This window comes from Dioscorea cayenensis, chromosome 5 (genome assembly GCF_009730915.1).
Source record: "Dioscorea cayenensis subsp. rotundata cultivar TDr96_F1 chromosome 5, TDr96_F1_v2_PseudoChromosome.rev07_lg8_w22 25.fasta, whole genome shotgun sequence".
Taxonomy (NCBI): domain Eukaryota; kingdom Viridiplantae; phylum Streptophyta; class Magnoliopsida; order Dioscoreales; family Dioscoreaceae; genus Dioscorea; species Dioscorea cayenensis.
This window is the reverse complement of record NC_052475.1, coordinates 4,643,983-4,664,736: the sequence shown is the minus strand read 5'-3', so window position 1 is coordinate 4,664,736 and position 20,754 is coordinate 4,643,983. Positions and strand designations below refer to the sequence as shown.

Genomic DNA, 20,754 nt, shown 5'->3' with positions numbered 1-20,754 from the left:
TATACGTTTGATAGTGAAAATTGGTAGCGATAGTTTACAGAAAACTCCCTTAACTATATTTTTTTTACAATAAGGTCCTCCTGATATATATATATATATATATATATGCATACGTGATGCATCGTCCAGGGACGTCCGAAATCTACGAACTGTCTTAGATCAGTTGAATCACCCTGATTTCTTTTTTTAATTTCAATTCCATCTGTCATTGTCATCATTTCTTTCTCTTATTTTTCATCATCTACATTCGTTGAGATATTTTTCATATATATATATATATATATATTTTTTTTTATTCTTGAAATAAACATTTGTGGAAATTGTCAAAAAAAAAAACCCAACTTTGCCATATTGCCAAACAACCCCTTATAGTTTTGCAATCCTCAAAAACCCTTTTTTTTTACACTCCATGATTTTCAAACCCCCAAAGTACGTAACGACATTAAACGGAGTGTTTTTTAAATTTTATAGACGAAAATGCCCTTGCAAAGTCGTGGTCATTTGCCTATTTCGGTGTGTGAGGAGGAAGTGGGTGGGTTTTTCTTAGGGGCTATAATCGCTTGTCTTCTCTCAACTCGCGTCTCAGACTCTTCCCTTTCCACCGAGTCTCGAAGGATAAGTCACGCAAGTATTCGGCATTTCATCACTTTCGATCTAAGGTATTGATTATGGTTTTTGTTAACTATTCTATTACGAAGAGACATTTTTTGGTTTTGTTTTGTGGTTTTGTTTTTCTTGGAAGACATTGAAGCTCTGCATGGGGATTTACTCGATTTTGGGGTTTTGTTAGTCTGCGAGGGAGATCTCTCGGCTATGGTTTTTGTTTTGTTTTACATTTTTCGATGCATGTACTGCGATCGAAATGGTTTTTTGATTGTTGTGATTTGTGTAATGTTTATAATCTACGTTTACCCTTTCTGTTGATATGGTTGCAGTTGTAAAAATGAGGTCTCCGTTTAAATAATGAGCTTTTACCGTTTAAGTTTTATTGTCTCCGTTTAATTATTTGTATCTCTGTTTAATAATATAGGTCTCTGTTTAATAAATGATATCAATGTATAAGAATTGAGAGTTTACCGTTTAATAACTTATATTTTCCATGAAGAATTTTGCATTTGAAGCATTCGGCGTTTCATCGACTCTCGATCTAAAGGTATTGAAACTCTCTATTTAAAATAACAAAGTCTCTATTTAAAATAACAAAGTTTACATTTTAAAATACTCGTTTAAGTATCGGTTTCTCCCTTTAACTTGATTTTTTTCTCTGTTTAAATTTCATTTTTCTCAGTTTAACATTTTCTTATTATATTATATCAACTTAATTACAATGTAATGTACCTAAAATACAAATCTCTGATAAAAATAGAATGTTCACTTAAGACAATACAATACAACATTCATTTTCTTATTCAATATCAACTTACTTAAAATATAAATCTCTAATAACATTCATTCCCTTTAACTTTATTTTGCTCTGTTTAAATTTCATTTTCTCAGTTTAACATTTTCTTATGAAGTATCAACGTAATTACAATGAAATGTACTTAAAATACAAATCTCTGATAAAAATACATTTAATACAATACAATACAACATTTATTTTATTATTAAATATCAGCGTAATTACAATAACCTTTACTTAAAATACAAATCTCTGATAAAAATAGAATATAAAACAATACAAAAATTCTCTGTTTAAGCTTCAAACTCTCCGTTTAACGCACGACGTAACCATCACGGACCTCGGAATCGTCCAAGTACACCTTTGAATAGAGTGTCCACAACACTCGCTCCAATCAGACCACATTTTTTTATAGATCAAGTTTTTTTTAAAAGATATGTGATGAACCTTCTTCTAGTAATCATCCGCAATCAACTTGTAAGTGAAACCTTCTTTTCTTGACCCAAGGCGAAACGCACTTCCGTCATTGCTTACCCGTAGAGCAAGAAGGCGAGCATTTCGCCTAGGGCAAGAAAAAGAAAGTTTTCACCCTACGAGTTGTTCTACGGATGACAAGAGGAAAACAATCATGACACATCGTGTAAAAAGTCTATGATCTAAAAAATGTGGTTTGAATGGATCGAATGTCGTGAACACCAAATGTTCGACTCGACAGGATGACTATCACACAAGAAGAAGAGGAAGAGGAAGAGGAGTGGTTGCGCCATGAGAGTATGCTTTCAACGAAATGGTTCTTCCTTTTCCATTTATCTTGCGAAATCCAACGACTGCTTGCCGCTTCGACTTCGATTTTTTTATGTGTGACGGGAATGGAAACGCTTGGGTAACCGAGCGTGCATTAATGCAGCTTAGGGGACTAGCTGGCACCATCGCGTTGTATATTTTAAGCGGATAAAAATATAGTTTAAACGATAAAAAACAAATTTAAACAGAGAAGTCAATATTTAAACCGTAACAGATATATTTAAATATAAAGTTCAATATTTAAACAATACTAAGAAGTATATACACAATGCCTACTCGATATGATTCATTGCGATCTGCGATTGTGACGAAGCGTGTGATGGCTACAGCGACTTTCGGACGAGCGTGGCAATGGCTCCAACACAACTCACTGTCCTCGGACGCTTACGACTCGATCCTCTTTCGTCTAGGACGCCTAGGTTGCCTTCTCGTCACAGGCATCGGTCTCGTTGTCGACGACACCGAAGGCGACGTGGAAAAAACCGTTATTTCCAGTAGGATACGATGCCACATCATTGGTCTCCTTGTCGATGACACTGTATTCGACGTGAGAAGTTAAACAATAAGTTAATAAGTTAAGCGGAGATAATATTGTTTAAATGGAAACTTGATAAATTTAAACATAGACAGGGATAATTAAACAATAATTAGCTTCTACAACTATATAAACATAAACGAGAAGAAACTTATAACGAGCAGAACTCGTTTTCAGTAGGATACGATGCCACATCATCTGTCTCAACAACAAGATCAACAACAGTACATTTGAAGATGGAGTGCACGTGACGCATGAGACAAACCATTTTATGTCCATCGGGTGTGATAAACTTCACCCTGACATGGGAAATATCGAGACCCCATCGCGCACATATTTCAGCTAACACTGATTCCCAAGAAGTCAGCGCCGTGAACATTAGCACTCGACCCTCCCCATTGTATCTAGCAATAGCACAAAAACTCTCCATAATTTAATTGGAAGAGCTAAAATTGAGTACACCAAATGAGAAGAAGAAAAAGAAGAACAAGAATAAGAAGAACAAGATATGAGCCTTCTAAACTTTGTTTGAGAAAAAGCAAGCAGGAGGCAAATAAAATTGAAAAACTATGCATAAAGTTCGGACATGATATGATTGGGTGCCATTTTTCCCTCCTTTTGCAAGGGCAAAAAAAGAATTTCATATCATGGACACACTTCAACTTACCGGCGGGGGGTTAAAGGGAATGTAAAATATAACGGAGGGTTGTCTGGGGTGTGCAAAAGTTGGATTGGGTTTTTGGGAAGTTTTGAAAATGACGAAGGGTGAACAGTAATTTTCCCTAAACATTTTACTTGAGGGGTTATCCAATTTTACAATACCATTCTCCTTGCTGAAAAGAGATTTGTATTATCGAATCAGGAAAAAAAATTAAATCTGAGTTTAAATAAAATTTAATAGATAATGATCCTTGTTTATACATGAAAAATTTTTTTAGGACTTATCCATTCTTGGATTAAAAAAATAAAAAAAGAAAAAGATTAAATTAAATTAAATTCGAGTTTCAAATAAAAATTAAATAATGATAAAAAAATAATAATAAATAAAAATAATAAAATATAAAGGTTGTTGGCGAAAATAGTTGGAAGAGATAAAATGCTACAATCATTGTGTCAAGATAATTTCAAACTAATTGTACTTTCAATTAAGTCTATAAATTCATGCTTATTGAAATGAATGAAATTGATTGTCACATTTTGTTTTTTTATTCACACTTATTTCTTAATCGAAAGTTCATGCGACAATGTCAAAGAGTAATTAACATTAGGGGTTTGCCCCTAATGGAAGTCATGAACCCACAATCGCTCAAAGTCTTAAAAAAAATTTAAAATCTAATTTGTGATCCATAATTCTTAACCGGTCAAGCCTAATAAAAGGCCGGGTGAGAAAAAAGAAGGAGCCCACAAAATCTGACACGCCGGTGGGGACTGACTTCTTCTCCCAGCTTTGAATTTTAAAAGATTTGTTCGACATCTACCAATAAATCAATTACTCCACTGCCACAAAAACCGGCAAAGTTACTCATTTTTAGTGGGTAGAGTTTTTTTTAAGAGTCCACAAGAGAAAAAGAGACTTGTAGATGATGACATTCATCCCGTTCCTCAAGCCTCAGAAGAGTGCAGACTGGCTGTCTTCCTATGCATATGGCTTTGTTGTTTTTTCATGTCCTATAGAAGTTCTTTCATTCGTCCTGAAGTATTTGTAATGGCGGCTAAACTAGCCAAGGGGACAAAGCTATCTCTAGCCCCAGCTGTGTTGGCGTGTGTCTACACCAACCTAGACATTATAACTTCACGAGTTACACAATATTTTTGTTCCTTTCCCATGTTATTACTTTTATGGTTGGATCGCATCCCACTTTCCAAGAACCTACTCTCGTCCCACGGCCCCTAGTGAAAGCTTCAGATATATAGACGAACTGCGAGAAATTCCCAGCATGGCCTTCATATTGCGTGTAGTGGCAGGAACCTACACTTCTAAAATGGCTCGGGGTATATTAAGAAACGAAGGATGTCTCAAATGGCACCCATTTTTTTGTGATGAATTCAAGAGTGAAGGTTGGTATGAAGACCATAAAGAACCCAATGACAACAAAATGCTCAACACAATTCAATAAGAATACTTTATGACCCTTCGTCAGAGTATACTTCCTCTACACTTTAATAATGATATCTTCACCCAACAATACAATTCATATAGGTTTGCTCGGAAATTTGATTACGATCAGGGGTTTCCAAAAGACATTCAAGTGTCAAAATATCCTCAAGATACTAGCCTCTTGGTGGGTTATTGGCACCACTTTGCGAGAAGAAAGTCAGGATTAAAATTCTACATTCCATCTCACGAGCGTGCAGGGCGCCCTTTATACTTATATGCTCAACAGTGGTCGACTCATATACATACATCTTTGAAGACCATTTATGACCGTCTTAATGAATAAGACAATCCCCCGCAAAGAAAACGGGATGTCTCTTCCCCAATGGAGTCAAGGCATTCTTCGAAAAGGAATAGAACTGATAGAATGCGCATTCATCGTACATCTTTATTGCTTTCTCTATTTTCCCCCTTCTTCTTCTTTTTATATTATTCATTTACTTATTTATTTATTCCCTTTTTTTATTAGTTCCTGATCCGAATAGGAGTGATGAATAACAAGTCAGCATCTCAAAACCCAAGTTTGAACCTACAAATTCGTATTTATTTATTTATTTATTTTTGTTTATGATTTTTTTATTTAAATAAAGTTCACTTCTCTTATTTAGGTTCTCATAAAGCTTCTTCTTCAAAAGTAATTCCTTCTGAGCATGACTCCCTATACTCGGATTTTGCACATGATGATGATGACTACACACCCCTCTTGATGTCACCCCTCCGGTGGAAAACCCTCAAGTAGAAGGTGTTCCTTTTGCTCAATCCATTCCATAAGATTCAAATCCAAAGGCTACTTTCGCAGATGATAACCCTCCTTCGAAAGGTTCTTTCAAATATGGGGAACATTATGCCACAAGAACTACATCTATGAACGCATCTCATCCCCAATCTAGTGACAAAAATCATGTCTTACAAGCTGTTTGGGTAAATAATTTCATTGACAAGGTAAAATCGTCACAATCTCATGAACATGAATCCTTATGTTGTTTGGGGTTAATATTTCAGTCACAAGAGACAAGGTATTTGAAGTGCTTGACATCTCAAAGCTTGTCCAAGACATAAAGGATCGATAAAGAAGAGAATCCCCATATGGAAGAGAAGAATAAATTAATGGCGAGTGCAAGGGGCATCGAAGAAAAAAAAATCAGCCATCATGGTGACAACTCAAAGTATTGACGAGGCTAAAATGAAGCTTGCACAAACACAAAAGAAGCTACAATAGTTGGAAGCCCAAAGAGAGAAGTTGAAAGCTCAAGAAGAAGAAGACATATACCTCATCAACTCAAGTTTGGACTTATTAAAGTCCTTTGCTTTAATAGAATAAGTAGACAAATCCTTGGCTCTTGTCTTAGAAAAACTTGAAGCACTAGGAGGGGGTGACGATTCACACTTATCATCGTCACTTGAAGAACTTCTCGCCAACTTTGAGAGATTGAAATCACAACTTTAGTTTAACTCATCTTAGTTTCTTATTTTTTTTTCTTTTTGTTTTAGACATTAGCTATTTTATATCTTTTTTAGCTCAATCTAATAAATGGAATGAAATTCCATATCATTGCAGTCTTCTTCTTAGCAATATATCTTTTGGACTTTCTTTATGAATATCTCAAGATTCACATATAATCTTCACCATCTTTTTATATATGAAAGAGGGCCTTGTACGCATTTATATACGTTTTCAACCAAATTTGGAATGATTTAATAAGCCGTTCATCAACTTAATTAATAGCACCATGGGCGGACAGGAAACTAGACAAGTTTTGTCTTTGAACTCAAAAATTTTTAATAAATCAACAAATGAGCTCAACAACCTCAAAGTTAAAGCGTTGAAGAGTTCACAAGTTGTGAAAAAAGCTTCACAAGCATGATAGCCGAAGCTTATGGAAAGTCAAGTCAAGTTTGTGATCCCTCTAGTATAAAGAATTTACAGCTTGAAATCCAAATCAAATCTAAGATGCAAATCAAATGTCCAAGTTGCAAATGAATCAACAAATGAGTTCAACAACCACAAGGCTAAAGCGTTGAAGAGTTCACAAGTTGCAAAAAGTTTCACAAGCATGGAAGCCGAAACTTATGAAAAGTAAAATCAAGTTAGTGATTCATCAGCATAGAGAATCCATAGCTTGGAATCCAAATTAAATCGAAAGATGCAAATACACAAGATAAACTCAAATGCCCAAGGCACAAGTTTTGAATAAATCAACAAATGAGCTTAACAACCTCAAGGCTAAAAGCGTTGAAGAATTCACAAGTTGCAAAAAAGATTCACGAGCACAAAAGCCGAAGCTTACAATCAAGTCCAAGATGCAAATTCAAATATCCAAGACACAAGTTCACAAGTTTCTAAATCATGTTCAAGATGCATATTTTAACCGTTGACGAAGACCAAATATCAACAAAAGTCAAATCCCGCTTTTCGGTGAAATAGTCGGAAGGAGATGAAATGCTACAATCATTGTTGTGTCAAGATAATTTCAAACTTCTTGTACCTTCAATGAAGTCTATGAATTCATGTTTATTGAAATGAATGAAATTGATTGTCACATTTTGTTTCCTTATTCACACTTATTTCTTAATCGGAGGTTCTTGTGACAATGTTCAGGGTAATTAACATTAGAGGTTTTCCCCTAACGGAAGTCATGACCCCACAATCCCTTAAAGTCTAAAATTATAAATTAAAATTTGATTTGTGATTCATAATTATTAACCGATCGACCCTAATAAAAGACCGGGTGAGAAGAAAGGAGCCCACAATTGCATCCAATCAAAACCAACAATCGTGTTTATATTCATTTTCTGTATGTTTTAGAGACATCATGTATGTATGGTTTCATCTAACCTAAAATATAATTATGTATATATATATATATACATAATTATAATGCATGTAAATTTAGAAATTTAAGTATTTAAATTTAGTTAAATAGAATAAATCTGTTATTTTTAGTTAACCCCACACTATAATTATAAAAAAGTTTTTCAAATAAATTTTCTACACAAGGTTAGTACTTATACTACTAGATAAACATTCAGTATATTTATTGTTGATAAAGATATCTCACAATTGACAAAAAAGTTATCTACATTCATTATTTATATCATGGATTAAATTTTTTTTTCTTAAAATGATTATATATCGAAATTGTATATCTAAATACTATAAACTATTTTATTTTTAATTTTTAATTTTTAAAAATTTTAATTTTTTTAGGTTATCTTCAATTGTAGAGCAAATTCAAAGGGATGCAAATGAGATAACTTAGGAAATAATCCGTACAACACAAACACTAAACAACACTAGCACCCTTTTATTTATAATTAATTTATTTATTTATTAAAAAAATAAACCACGTTGATTAAAGGAAAAAAAAAATTCAAAACCCACTTCTAGTAATACAAAATGATTCTCGAATTGAAGAAACAATGGATGTATAGCTAGTTGTGTTTCATGACAAGGAAAACCATGTCAGTATTAATTTTGCTATATATTCACATATATATATATATATATACATATTGCATATTTATGTTTGAAAAAAATCTAAAATCTTGATATATGGTGATCACGTTATCATCTTTGAATCTTGCATCTTTGACTCCTGTTGACTTGGATGGTTTTTATTCTTTAATAGCCCCCCACAAGATGAAGAGTAGATGTTATCTACTCCCATCTTGGACAAATGTGAATCAAATGAATAACTGGGAAGAGGTTTTGTAAATATATTGGCTACTTGTAAAGCACTCCCCACATTTGTGTGACCAAGCTTCCATCCTATATTTTCTCTCGAATAAGATGACAATCAAGCTCAATATGCTTGGTATATATGTTCATGAAAAAATGGGTTTGCTGCTATATGAATTGCAGCTTTATTATCTAAATATAACACTGTAACTTGAGGATGCTCAACCCGGAAATCAGTTAACAAATAACGTAGCTAAGATAATTCATAACAAGTGGATGCCTTAGCTCTATACTCAGCTTCTGCTAATGAACATGACATTGTCTTTAGCTTTTTTGATTTCCATAACACTAGAGATTTTCCAATAAAAATACAATACCTTGTACTAATGTGTGTGTGTTCAGACAAGCCCCCAATCGCTGTCACTATAAGCATTTAGTTGTAAAGTAGAACTGGAAGGGTAGAACAAGCCTTGAACTGGTGCTATTTTGATATACCTTATTACTTTATGTGCAGCAATTAAGTGAGCATCTCTTAGTTTATCCATAAATTGGCTTAGTAGCTGTATTGAATAGGATAAATCTAGCCTTGTTAAAGTCAAGTACATTAATCTTCCAATGAGTCTTCTGTAAATGGATGGGTCATCAATCAACTTTCCATCTTCTTTATATAACCTGAGGTTTTGATCAAGTGGTATCTTGACAAGCTCTGATAATGGCTGAATCAGCCAGTAAGTCTAAAGCATACTTGCGCTAGTAGATGTGTATCCCTTTTGCAATTCTGGCAACTTCTATCCCAAGGAAAAACTTCAGATCACCAAGATCCTTGATCTTAAGCTTATCATTTAGGGTATACTTTAATTGGTTGATAGATGCTATGTTATTCCTTGCTATTATGATGTCATCAACATAAATGGGCATAGCAGTGAATGTGTCATTTTCAACCCTTATAAAGAAGCTATAGTTAACCTTAGATTAAACAAATCTTTGCTAAATAATAAACTTGGAAAGTTTTGCATACCATTGTCTTGAGGCCTCCTTCAACCCATATAAACTTTTCAAAAGTTTACAAACCATGCAAGAAAGCATTGTTTACATCAAATTGATGAAGATGCCAACCCTTTATAGCTGCCAATGCAAGCATGACCCTTATTAAAACAATTTTGGCCACTGGAGGAAAATTTCCATGATAATCCAACCCTTTTTCTTGTGTATATCCCTTAGCAACAAGTCTATCTTTAAATCTTTCCACAGTTCCATTAGCATTATGCTTCACCTTGTATACCCATTTACATCCTACTACCTTTTTTTCTAGTGGCAAATCACAAATAACCCATGTCTTGTTTTGTTATAGAGTTGTTATCTCAGCCTGCATAGCATGTTGCCATTCTGGATGCTTGCAAGCCTCATAATATGAACCACGTTCAACTTGGGTAGTGATAGATGCAACAAAACTCTTATAATGAGGTGCAAGATGATCATAGGATAGAGAATAACAAAGAGGATAAGAACTACTTGATTGAACTGACACCTTTTCCTTGGAAAACTTCTGTGAGTGAATAAGTGAAGCACTGGCTTGATGGAAAACAAAATCTTAAAGATAAGGTGGCTTTCTACTTTGGTTGGACCTTCTTGGTGAGTGCAGAAACTAGTTATGGGGAATCAATTTCATCAGGTAAATGGGAGTTTGCAGGAGAATAAGGTGTGTTATGTTCTAGTGATATGTTATGTTGGTTGATGTTCTGAAAAGTGGTTTCAGGTATTGCAATGATTTAATCAAATGATGGCCTTGGATTAAAAAATAATTTAAGAGAATATATAGAACTTGCAACTTTGTTATTTTCGGTATTTGTTGTGTAAGGAAAAAGCATTTCATGAAAAACCACATTTCGAGAGATAAAAGTCTTATTGGTTTGTAGATCAAGAAGTTTATAACCTTTTATACCCAAATGATATCCCAGAAAAATGCATCTATGAGCTCGAGGGTCAAATTTATGTCTGTTGTTGGTAAGTCTTGAACTAAAAGCTAAATATTTAAAAACTTTGAGATGATTGTAAAGTTGGCATGGTTTTGAACAATAATTCAAAAGGAGTTTTACCCTTTAAAATAGAGGAGGGTGTTCTATTGACTAAATGTACAGCAGTGAGTATACAATCACTTCAATATTTCATTTCTAATCCACTTTGAAACCTTAATGCGAGCTTGAGCAACATTAAGAATGTGTTGGTGCTTTCTTTCAACTACTGCATTTTGTTCTAGTGCTTCTACACAAGTTTTATAATGAATAATGCATGTTGAATGTAAAAGTCTTTAAGATTAAATTCCCCACCATTATCACTTCTAATTATTTTGATTTTGATACCAAATTACGTCTCTACCATAGTGTGAAAACTTTGTAATTTTTCCTTAACATCTGATTTAGGTTTAAGTAGGAAAACCCAAGTGCATCTATGGAAATCATCTACTAAAATAAGAAAGAAATAGAAACCATCATAAGATACTTCATTGCAAGGCCCCCAAACATCACAATGTACAATGTCAAAGCAATGTGAGGCTCTATTTGTTTACTAACTAGGAAAGACAATCTATGTTGCTTTGCTAATGGGAAAATAAGACAAGGTTGGTTATGCAATGGTTTGGAGTTATCAACACCATACAAAAAATGTAAATTAGTGAGAGAAGGGTGACCAAGGAGGCTGTAGGGCCAGAGATCAAAACCTTCATTTTGTGTGGTTGCAGCTATTTCAAAAGGCCTTTTGGAAAGTAAGGATAAGGTTTCAGTCAATGCTGTTAGGGAGACTTCACTCTTCAATAAATGGTACAACCCATGCTTCACTTCACCCACTCCAGTCGTATGCCAAGTCATAAGGTCTTGAACAAAACAGTGATTTGGTAAAAACACAAGGAAACAATTTAGTGATTGTGCCAATTTCTGGGTTGAGATAAGATTAAAAGAGAAGGATGGAACACATAATGCATCATAGAGGATCAATGTGTTTGTCAACTTAACAGTTATAGTGTGTGTAACTGTGGTCTTTTCACCATTTGGTAGGCCGACGGAATGATGAGTATGTGTACTAATCAGACTATATAAAGAAGCATCACAAATTATATGATCTGAGGCTCTTGTGTCAATTATTTATGGGATCTCGGTTGCATGTTTTGGCTTATTTGAATAAACTGAGAGACATGAAAACATATTAGAAAAACTTGGCCTCTCTAGATCTTTATAAGTTTCTACTGATGATTGCACAGAGAAAACAAAAGGCTGATTTTGTTGGAGTAAATTCATCAATTGAACATAACGTTCTTGTGTGATTAGATTATGACCTTCATTAGCACTTTGCTTCTGCACAGAGAAGGATGAAGAAGTAACTTGACCAGCTGAAGGTCATGAAGACCTGGTTTTATTATGAACTTTATGTCCCTTTGGATATCCATGCAACTTGTAGCAAACTTAATGAAGGTTTGGAGTGGCAGGTTGTAACAACTTGTTGGGTTCTCGCACTACTAGAGCAACAGCTTCTAGGCTTGAAATATCTGTAAATATGTCTCTACGTTTCTCCTCTTGTTGGATAATGGAATAGACTTAATTAAGGCTAGGGAAGGGCTTGATTAATAGGATTTGTGCTTTGAGGCCTTTCTAAGAATCATTAAGTCCCAATAGAAATTTCATCACCCAATCTCTTTGTTGATATTCAATCACTTCCCTCAAGCCTCCACAGGTACAATTAGGAATTGATTCATAATTCAAAAGTTCATCTAAGAGTGATTTCAATTTTGATAAATACACACTTGCTATGCCATTGTTTTGCACCAAGTTGACAATTCCTTACTTGATTTCACAAATTCTAGGTGCATTGTGCTGAGTGTGACGATGCTCCAATTCGACCCAGAATTGACAAGAAGTCTGTTTATGTAAAAAAAAAATTGCATGACCTGATTCAAATCGAATAAAAATTTTAAAAAAAAAAATTACACACAGTCAAATCATAATCGAATTGGGACAACAAATGGTTAAAATAAATAAATTTCATTATATTTGGATATATTCGAGATAAGTCTGAAGACATTTTTGAGATAATTTAAAAATGTTCGAAATCCACGAGATCGGTAGAAGCGCGGATCTCGGGGTGATCTAAAATATTCAAATCACTGAGATCGGCCCAGAGAAGCAGGATCTCGGGAGTGATCTAAAATATTGAATCGTCAAAGATTAGCCGAGAGTACATATCTCAGGCGATCTAAAATATTTAAATCACGAAGATCGGTCGAGGAGCGCAGGATCTCGGGGTGATATAAAATATTCAAATCACAAGATCAGCCCAGGAGCCCGAGGATCTTGAGGGCGATCTAAAAATATTTAAATCACGAGATCGGTGAGGAGCCGAGGATCTCGGGGTGATCTAAAAATATTCAAATCATAAGATCAGCGAGGAGCACAAATCTCGAGGGTGATCTAAAATATTTAAATCACAAGATTAGCGAGGGAGCACGCGGATCTCGGGGTGATCCCAAAATATTGAATCACAAGATCGGTAGGAAAGCATGAGATCTCGAGGGTGATCTAAAATATTCAAATCATCAAGATCGGTAGGGAGGCATAGATCTCGAGGCATACCAAATTACAAAAATTGTCTTTGAGAACATATCTCGAGGGGCATAAATGCAAAAATACAAAAATAAATAAATAAATATATCCTTGAGGACATATCTCAGAGGTAAAAATGAAATTTAGAAAAATTTTTAAAGATTGCCATTGAGAACATATCTCGTGGCATAAATGCAAAAATTACATAATTGCCCTTGAGAGCATATCTCGAGGGCATAAATGCAAATTATAAAAATTGCCTTTGAGGCACATATCTCGAGGGCAATCACAGGATCTTAGGATAGCCAAACATATATCCAGAGGCAATCCACAGATTTCATAAAAGCACGAAAAGCAGGATCTCGAGGCGATTTGAGAAAGTACAAATACAGAGACATCCAAATATACATATCCAGAGGCAAAATTGGATTTCAAAAATAAATAAATAAATAAACAATAATAAATAATGATAATAATAATTAAAAATAATAATAATAGTAATAAAAATAATTAAAAAAATAAAAATAAAAAAATAATTAAAAATAAAAAAATATTAATTACATTTAATTTAAAAAAATTAAATTAAAATTTTAAATTTTTAAAATAAAATCTTATCCTCTTCTGATTTAGTCTGATTATGAGGGGATCTCGCGTGAAAAAAGGGGACAAACAAAAAAAATGATAAAAAGAAAAAGAAAAATTAAATTTCAAATTTCGAATTTGAAATTAATTAAAAAAATACAATAAAATAAAACGAAATAACAAAAAAAAATAATATAATAAATAAAAATAATAATAATAAATAAATAAAATACAAAAAAAAGATACAAAAAATAAAATTAAATAAATAAATAATAATAATATTTAATTAATTAATTAATTTTTTTTAAAAAAAATTATTAATTAATTAAAATAAAAACATATAATTTTTTAAAAAAATGTTAAAAAGAAAAAATTGAATTTCAAATTTCGAATTTGAAATTAATTAAAAAATAATGATAATAATAAAATAAAACAAAATAAGGAAAAAAATAAAAAAAATATATAAAATAAAAAAAAATAATAAATAAAAGATAAAAAAAATAAATAATAATAATGATAAAATTTTATTAATTAATTAAAAAAAATTAATTAATTAATTAAAATTTATACATATAAATTTAAATTTTAAAAAAAAATTGAAAATCTTATCCTATTTCAATCCGCTGCACGGGTTTGATCTACTGGGATTTCACGGGAGGTTAGGGTAAGAACGAGATGATCTGGGGATAATGATAAGAAGGAAAAAAAATTTCTTTTAAAAGGGGAAAGAAGGAAAGAAAACGAAGAAGGTGTTCATCTCTCTCCCTCCTCCCAGTATTCATATAAATATATATATATATATATATATATATATAAAAACTCGCCGCCGCCGTCGCCGCCAGTCACCGATGCCGTTGTTCACCATCGTAGCATGCTTGGATGGCTGAGATAATGCCGCCAAGCATGCCACACTCGTCTCTCGTTGTTGCTGTCGCTGCCAGTCACCGCTGCCATTGATCATCGCCGCGGCATGCTTGATGGCTGAGATAATGCCGCCAAGCATGCCGTCCACTCGTTGTCGCTGCTCGCCGCCACGGCCTGTCAAAAAAGCCACACTTCCCTGCCCATTTTGTGCATATGCAGCAATCATGGTGTTCCATGAGACGATGTTTCGTTCAGGCATTTTATTGAATAGCAGAACAGTGTCTGTTAGGAAGCTACATTTTGCGTATAAATCAAGCATGGCACTCCCACAGAACACACTAGACATATAGCTGCTTTGGATTATATATGAGTGAAACTGCTTTCTAAGCTCAAGCAATGCAAGGCATGCCGAAGCACGTAGGATGCTCGAAAACGTGGCCCGGTCCGGGATTGCACCAGCTCTTTTCATTTCACGAGACAAAGTCAATGCCTTCTCATGAAGTCCATTCTGAATGAATCCTGAGATCATTGCTGTCCAAGAAACTGTGTTTCTATCTGTTCTACTCCTGAACATCATTCCCGCAGTCTCCAAGTCACCATACTTTGCATACATGTCAATAAGAGCATTTCCGACAAGATCATCTATCATCCGACAAGGCACCCGTGATACTCAACATACTAGCGAAAGGGAACTGTTTCCCAAACTCTTTAGTCCTCCCAGCCCATGCATACCCAGAGACCATCACATTATAAGAAACATTATCCCTCTCCGGCATTTCATCGAAAAGGCATCGAGCAACATCGATGAGGCCACACTTGGAATAAGAATCCACCAAGGTGTTGCATACTAACAGTGTGCTCCCAAAACCAGATTTTGCAACATGAACATGAATTTGGTTCACCAAACGTGAAGCGTGAGGATCATTGAAAAGCTCGAACGCCTCCTTGGAACAACCCAACTGCGAGAATGCGCCAATCATGATCGTCCAGGTGACCTTAGTGCGCTCGGTGGTGAGCACAAACAGCTTCCGGGCTTTATCAGGCTTGCCGAACTTGGTGCATCCGGAGATCATCCGGTTTGCGGTGAAGGTGTTCTTGAGAAGCATTCCGGCGAGCAACTTCGAAGATGTCTTCATTGTTGATGAGGGATTGGAGAAGATGGTTTGAATTATAGGTCTGGAGATCAAAACCGGTTTTGAGCATCCTAGGGTCCGTGACCACATAACTGCGAAACAACTTACCACCTTTGAAGATTTCCCTACCGCCGTTTGATCTAGATCGGACGGCTGGGAAAGCTAGACGGGATATGAGGAGGATGTATCCCGAGGCGATGGCTGGAAAGATTAGATCCTTCATCATGATCAAAGGGAAGCAATGGCGGGGAAGCCATGTGTTTTGAATGGTCTCATACTAGGAGGATTCGATACAACGAATGGTCCTCACGTGCATGGGAATTCAAAGGGGCATAAAGCATGCATGTGCATGAGATGAAAAGTAAAAGAAAATTAAAAAAAATAATAAATGAGAAAAACATATAAAAAATGATGGAAAACATGTTCTTGAGACATGCATAAAAAATAAACGATTAATTAATTAATAAAAAAAAAAGCGGGGCCACCACCAATAGACTATTAGGTTCCAGGCTAAAAAATAAATAAATAAATAAATAAATAAAAATCACGTGACTTCTGTATGCAATGGTATATGCATATTTTTTCCAAAAAAAAATAATAAAAAAATAATAAAAATGCACATGGAGCTCTAAACAAATAGCATGCATGCATGCTCATACATTTAGAAGCCAGGATTACCATGCATAATATAAAACAAAAGAATTTCATGCATACATGCATGTGTTTAAAAAAAGTAAGTAATAGAATGCCCATGTGCGTCCCCCATACAAACGTGCATTAAAAAAAATAATAATAAAAGAATGAAGAAACCATGCCCATGCACATGAGATATTAATTATTTTTATTTAAATAAAAATGAAAGGTGGGTTGAAGGCAATAAATACGTTTGATGAAGCATCTCTACACGTGGGAACCGCCATTTAAAAATTGATAAAAGCATGCATGCATGGAAAAAAATAATGATGAAGCATGCATAAATAAATAAATAAATAAAAAAGCATGCATAGTGGCATAAAAATAATAAAAATAATATATATATATATATATATATATATATATATATATATATATATATATATATATATATATATATATATATATATACTGAACGGGAAACATGCATGCAGACGTGCATGAAATAAATAAAAAATATATATATAAAAGGGGTATGTGTACATGCATGGCGAAAATATGTATATGAAAATAAAAAAAAATAAAATAAAATAAAATAAAATAAAATAAAAAAAAATTCAAAAGAACAAAAGAGATACATGTAGTAGCATGCATTATTTGTTAAGGAATAAAAAAATATAAAAAATAATAAAAAAAATATAAAAGAGTCCCATCATCATACGAGATTAAAACGGATTGTGAGGTTAATAAAATTTTAAAAAATATATATATGGTGGGCAAGGCACTTTCCATGGGTACTAGGTCCAAGACAGTGCCATCTATTCTGTTTGGAAAGAGTTCTTATTTCTTGATGAAGCTACAAGGATTTTGTATTTGATGTAGTGCCGCAAATGATCATCAAACAAAGGTTCTAAATTTGCACTGATGACTCATAAAGCCCCTACTATTATTAATAGTTATGGACCTTCAGGGTTGATGAAAAAGAAAGATTCATATTAAAAAAAAAGGGGCATGGATATTCAAGGCATGTTTAAAGAAGCGTTAAAATAAGGGAGTTCCTACCATGCACAGGACAAGTATGGAATATGTATAAACACTCTATATCCATTAAAAATATGAGTGAAAAAACAATCATTTTAAGGCAACTACAAAGAATTAGACGTAATGAAACCCGGCGAATGCGGTGATAAGGCACTGACGAATGAGTGACTTATTCATTTCAAGACGGCAATAAAAAAATTGTTACGAGATATGTTTATTTTTAAGACTGACAATCAAAGGTGCAATGCAAGAACAAGGCACAAAGGCAAGATGATATATATATAAAAATAATTAAAAATAATACATATATCTATATGTATATATATAAGTGATAAATATGTTTATATAATAAATTCAAAAAATTCTCTTGTCCCTTTACTTGTACTTTTGCCCTTAATCGGAGGTTCCTAAGATTTCTAATCTGGGGTAATTAATAATAGGGGCTTGCCCCTATTAGGAATGAAAAAACCCACACAAAACAAATACGATATTTGTGCTTCGATATATTGTCTGGTGTCTTTTCATGATGTCGGATGCATATTTTCGATCCCACAAATTCTGGCACGCCCGGTGGGACCATTCCTCCTCCCATCTTTGAGGCAAAAGTACAAGTAAAAGGATTGTTCCTACATCCTATGAAAGATATCTAATAATGTTTCTTTTTATTTTACAGGAAACGAAGAACAAATGGCACTCAAAAACTCAACCACATCTGCAAGTCCAAAACTCACAATTTTTCCTCTGGGCGAAGGAACCGAGGTGCAACCGCCCAACCGCACATTCAACACCGGAGTCGGGCAGGAGCCGAGCCGACCTTTGGCACCATATCTCGAAGCTCGGGCAGCTCATAAGGAGACCCGCACCTTCGAGGAGACCCCTACAGCTCCCGCTGCTTCCATCCAAAGGTCGCCGCCCAATGTGATTATTCCCCGAATCGGGCGAGGACGCCGATGTCAAGGACTCACCAAGACTATCTCAGATTTGAGAGGCTATCCCACCCTAAGAGGGTAGTTCACATGAATGATGATGAGGATGATGATGAACCCGCTTTCACCATTACGACAAAGGGGCGGAAAGTGGAATTTTTCCACTCATCCGAGGAAGACACACCAAAGAAGAAAAAGTGTGTTTTCAAGGCTCACACAAAGGAAAGTCAAAAATTCCAAGACAAAAAGTTGATTTTTGTGTCTTTTCCAAGAACATAAGAGTGATCAAATGAGTACCTTCAATAACTCATTTGAACCTCTTAACTCGTGAAGAAGAACGCAACCACTCGGCAGACTTGCGCCTCCCAACCGAGTAAAAACAAAGGTTGGTCGACCTCCAAAGTCCTATCACTAGAATTCATTTGGTCGAATCTCTACAAGACTTACACAAAGATCAAGGAAACTCGCAATGAGAAGATAAGACCAAAAAGAATTCTATCAAAAAGAAGAAGCAATTGATTTCAATAGCGCAGAAGACAGTTGTTTGATCGCTTAGCTCCTACAAGAAATCAACCCTAAGGTTGATGTGTCTAAATTTCAATGGAGGAGGGAAATGAAAGATGAAGAAATGTCTCGATGCGTATGTGGAAGTACACACTTGTCGTATGGTTTATCGAAGCAAGAGGAGATCCCGCACCGAACAAGAACAACCGGGACTCGCTATAAGATCCCGTGAGAAGAGCAAGCAGACTCTCTGAATGGAGAAGAAGGTTCTAGCCATGTGCCGCCACATGAGGAGCAAGGGATAGGGACTAGCCTTCCACCACTCCATGTACCAAGGAAGCACAAAGAAGTACAAAGAACTAAAATGAAGATGAAGAGGATGAACCCGCCTTTTATTCCTCAAAAAGGGACATCGTGATACTCAATATCAAAGACTCAATGACAACATGGCAATGTTGATGGGGTCAATGTTACAAATGCAAAAACAAATTAAAAATCCTCATGGAAAAATCAACCTCGAACAACCAGGAAGATCGAGGAGCCCAACCCGACGGGCCGAGAGAAGCCCCTGAGGCCGCTTGAGTAGGGGTAACCCCACGTGCTTTCCTATGGAGAATGTGCAGAGGTCGAGAAGTCCAACACCACCTCCAAAGGAAACCTTCGTGCCAGCAGTAACATGGAAGAACCTCTTATGCTCCCTGCTCAGAACAATCACCGTAATGACTCGGGAAGAGATACAAAGAATGGTAGTTGTCGAATTAAATCAAGCCAAAGGAATTGAGACAAGGGCGTATGGAGACAAGCCCTATCCCAGCCTACCACGACCGGTGCCTTACCCCAAGGGATATAATGTTCCTAAATTCAAGCAATTTATCGATTGGCAATCCCCGACCAACACTTGGCTCATTTTTGTCACGGCTTGTGGAGATACAAGGCTGAAGCCATCGCCTCCTCGACAGCTCTCCGCAAGTCTAGCAGAGTAGCATTTGAATGGTATGCAAATCCGCAACCCGAGTCGATTCAAACATGGCAAAGCAGCTTAAAAAGATGCATTTCGAGTACGGTTTGGGGCATAAGTGACAAAAATCACAATTGTCGACCTAGTAGCCACTCGCCAAAACAAAGATGAAAAAAAGTGGTCGATTACATTATGAGATGGAGGAATTTGAGCATCAAATGTGAACAACCACTGATCAGCAGCAGCAAAAGGGTTTATTGTCGGGGAACATTGATAGTTGGATGTCACCTTCTTGAGTACATCTAGCATCACTACATTCCAAGGCTTAATCTCACAAGCTAAAAATTGAAAGGACCAACCCGAAAGGTGTTGTCCAATTTCCAAACCACTTCAAGGAGTGACAAAGACAAATCCAAGAAAATGTATAGGCGCAAGTACACTCGCTACTACCTTCAATATTGAGAAGGGGAAAGGCGTAGAGTAGTCCCATAAGTCTGAACAAGCTAAGGTACCTAGCTTAGGTGCTACCGACAATGAGTCAAAAACCTCTTCCTTCCTTGAAGGATAGGATGAATAAGAAGTATTCCTTCGTAAGAGATAAAAGTACATAAAAATCTTCAAAGATGCTGTGAGAGAGGGTCCGCAGCCCCTCGAATGCAAAAAGACCAAGAGCAAAAGCAAGACAGATCATCCCAATTATTGTCCATATCATAGGGTGTTGGGACATACAATAGAAGATTGTTATGTTTTCAAGGATTGGGTCGAGCGACAATACCAAGAGGGCAAAATCACACTCTCAAAAGAATGTCTTGTCCGAGCAACCAAACTGAACATATACGCTCACGTGATCGCCTCTAAACCCGTAAGGGTCATCCCAAAGGGAAGTTACAAGTGATTGGTAACAAGGTGATATTTACATCAACGTAAGATGACAAACCTTGTGCTGTCC

General features: G+C 35.3%; 1 protein-coding gene across 1 annotated transcript; it reads right to left on the bottom strand.

Annotated features, from left to right (window-relative positions):
• Window positions 1–8,973: 8,973 nt before the first annotated feature.
• LOC120259896 (pentatricopeptide repeat-containing protein At2g33680-like) lies at window positions 8,974–15,223 on the bottom strand. Its single transcript, XM_039267355.1, has 2 exons — window positions 14,593–15,223; window positions 8,974–9,281 (listed from the first exon to the last, which is right to left on the bottom strand). Exons 1-2 carry the CDS (start codon window positions 15,221–15,223, stop codon window positions 8,974–8,976), a joined length of 939 nt encoding a protein of 312 aa, XP_039123289.1.
• Between the last annotated feature and the right edge of the window lie 5,531 nt (window positions 15,224–20,754).

What these genes read in the sequence shown, in the direction of transcription:
- LOC120259896 (XM_039267355.1), bottom strand. Translation starts at nt 15,223, where the DNA reads ATGTATGCAAAGTATGGTGACTTGGAGACTGCGGGAATGATGTTCAGG. An exon ending in GATGGTGAACAACGGCATCG is followed by an intron (nt 9,282 to 14,592) that starts GTGACTGGCGGC and finishes AGCCATTATCAG; the next exon opens with AGCTTGTCAAGATACCACTT.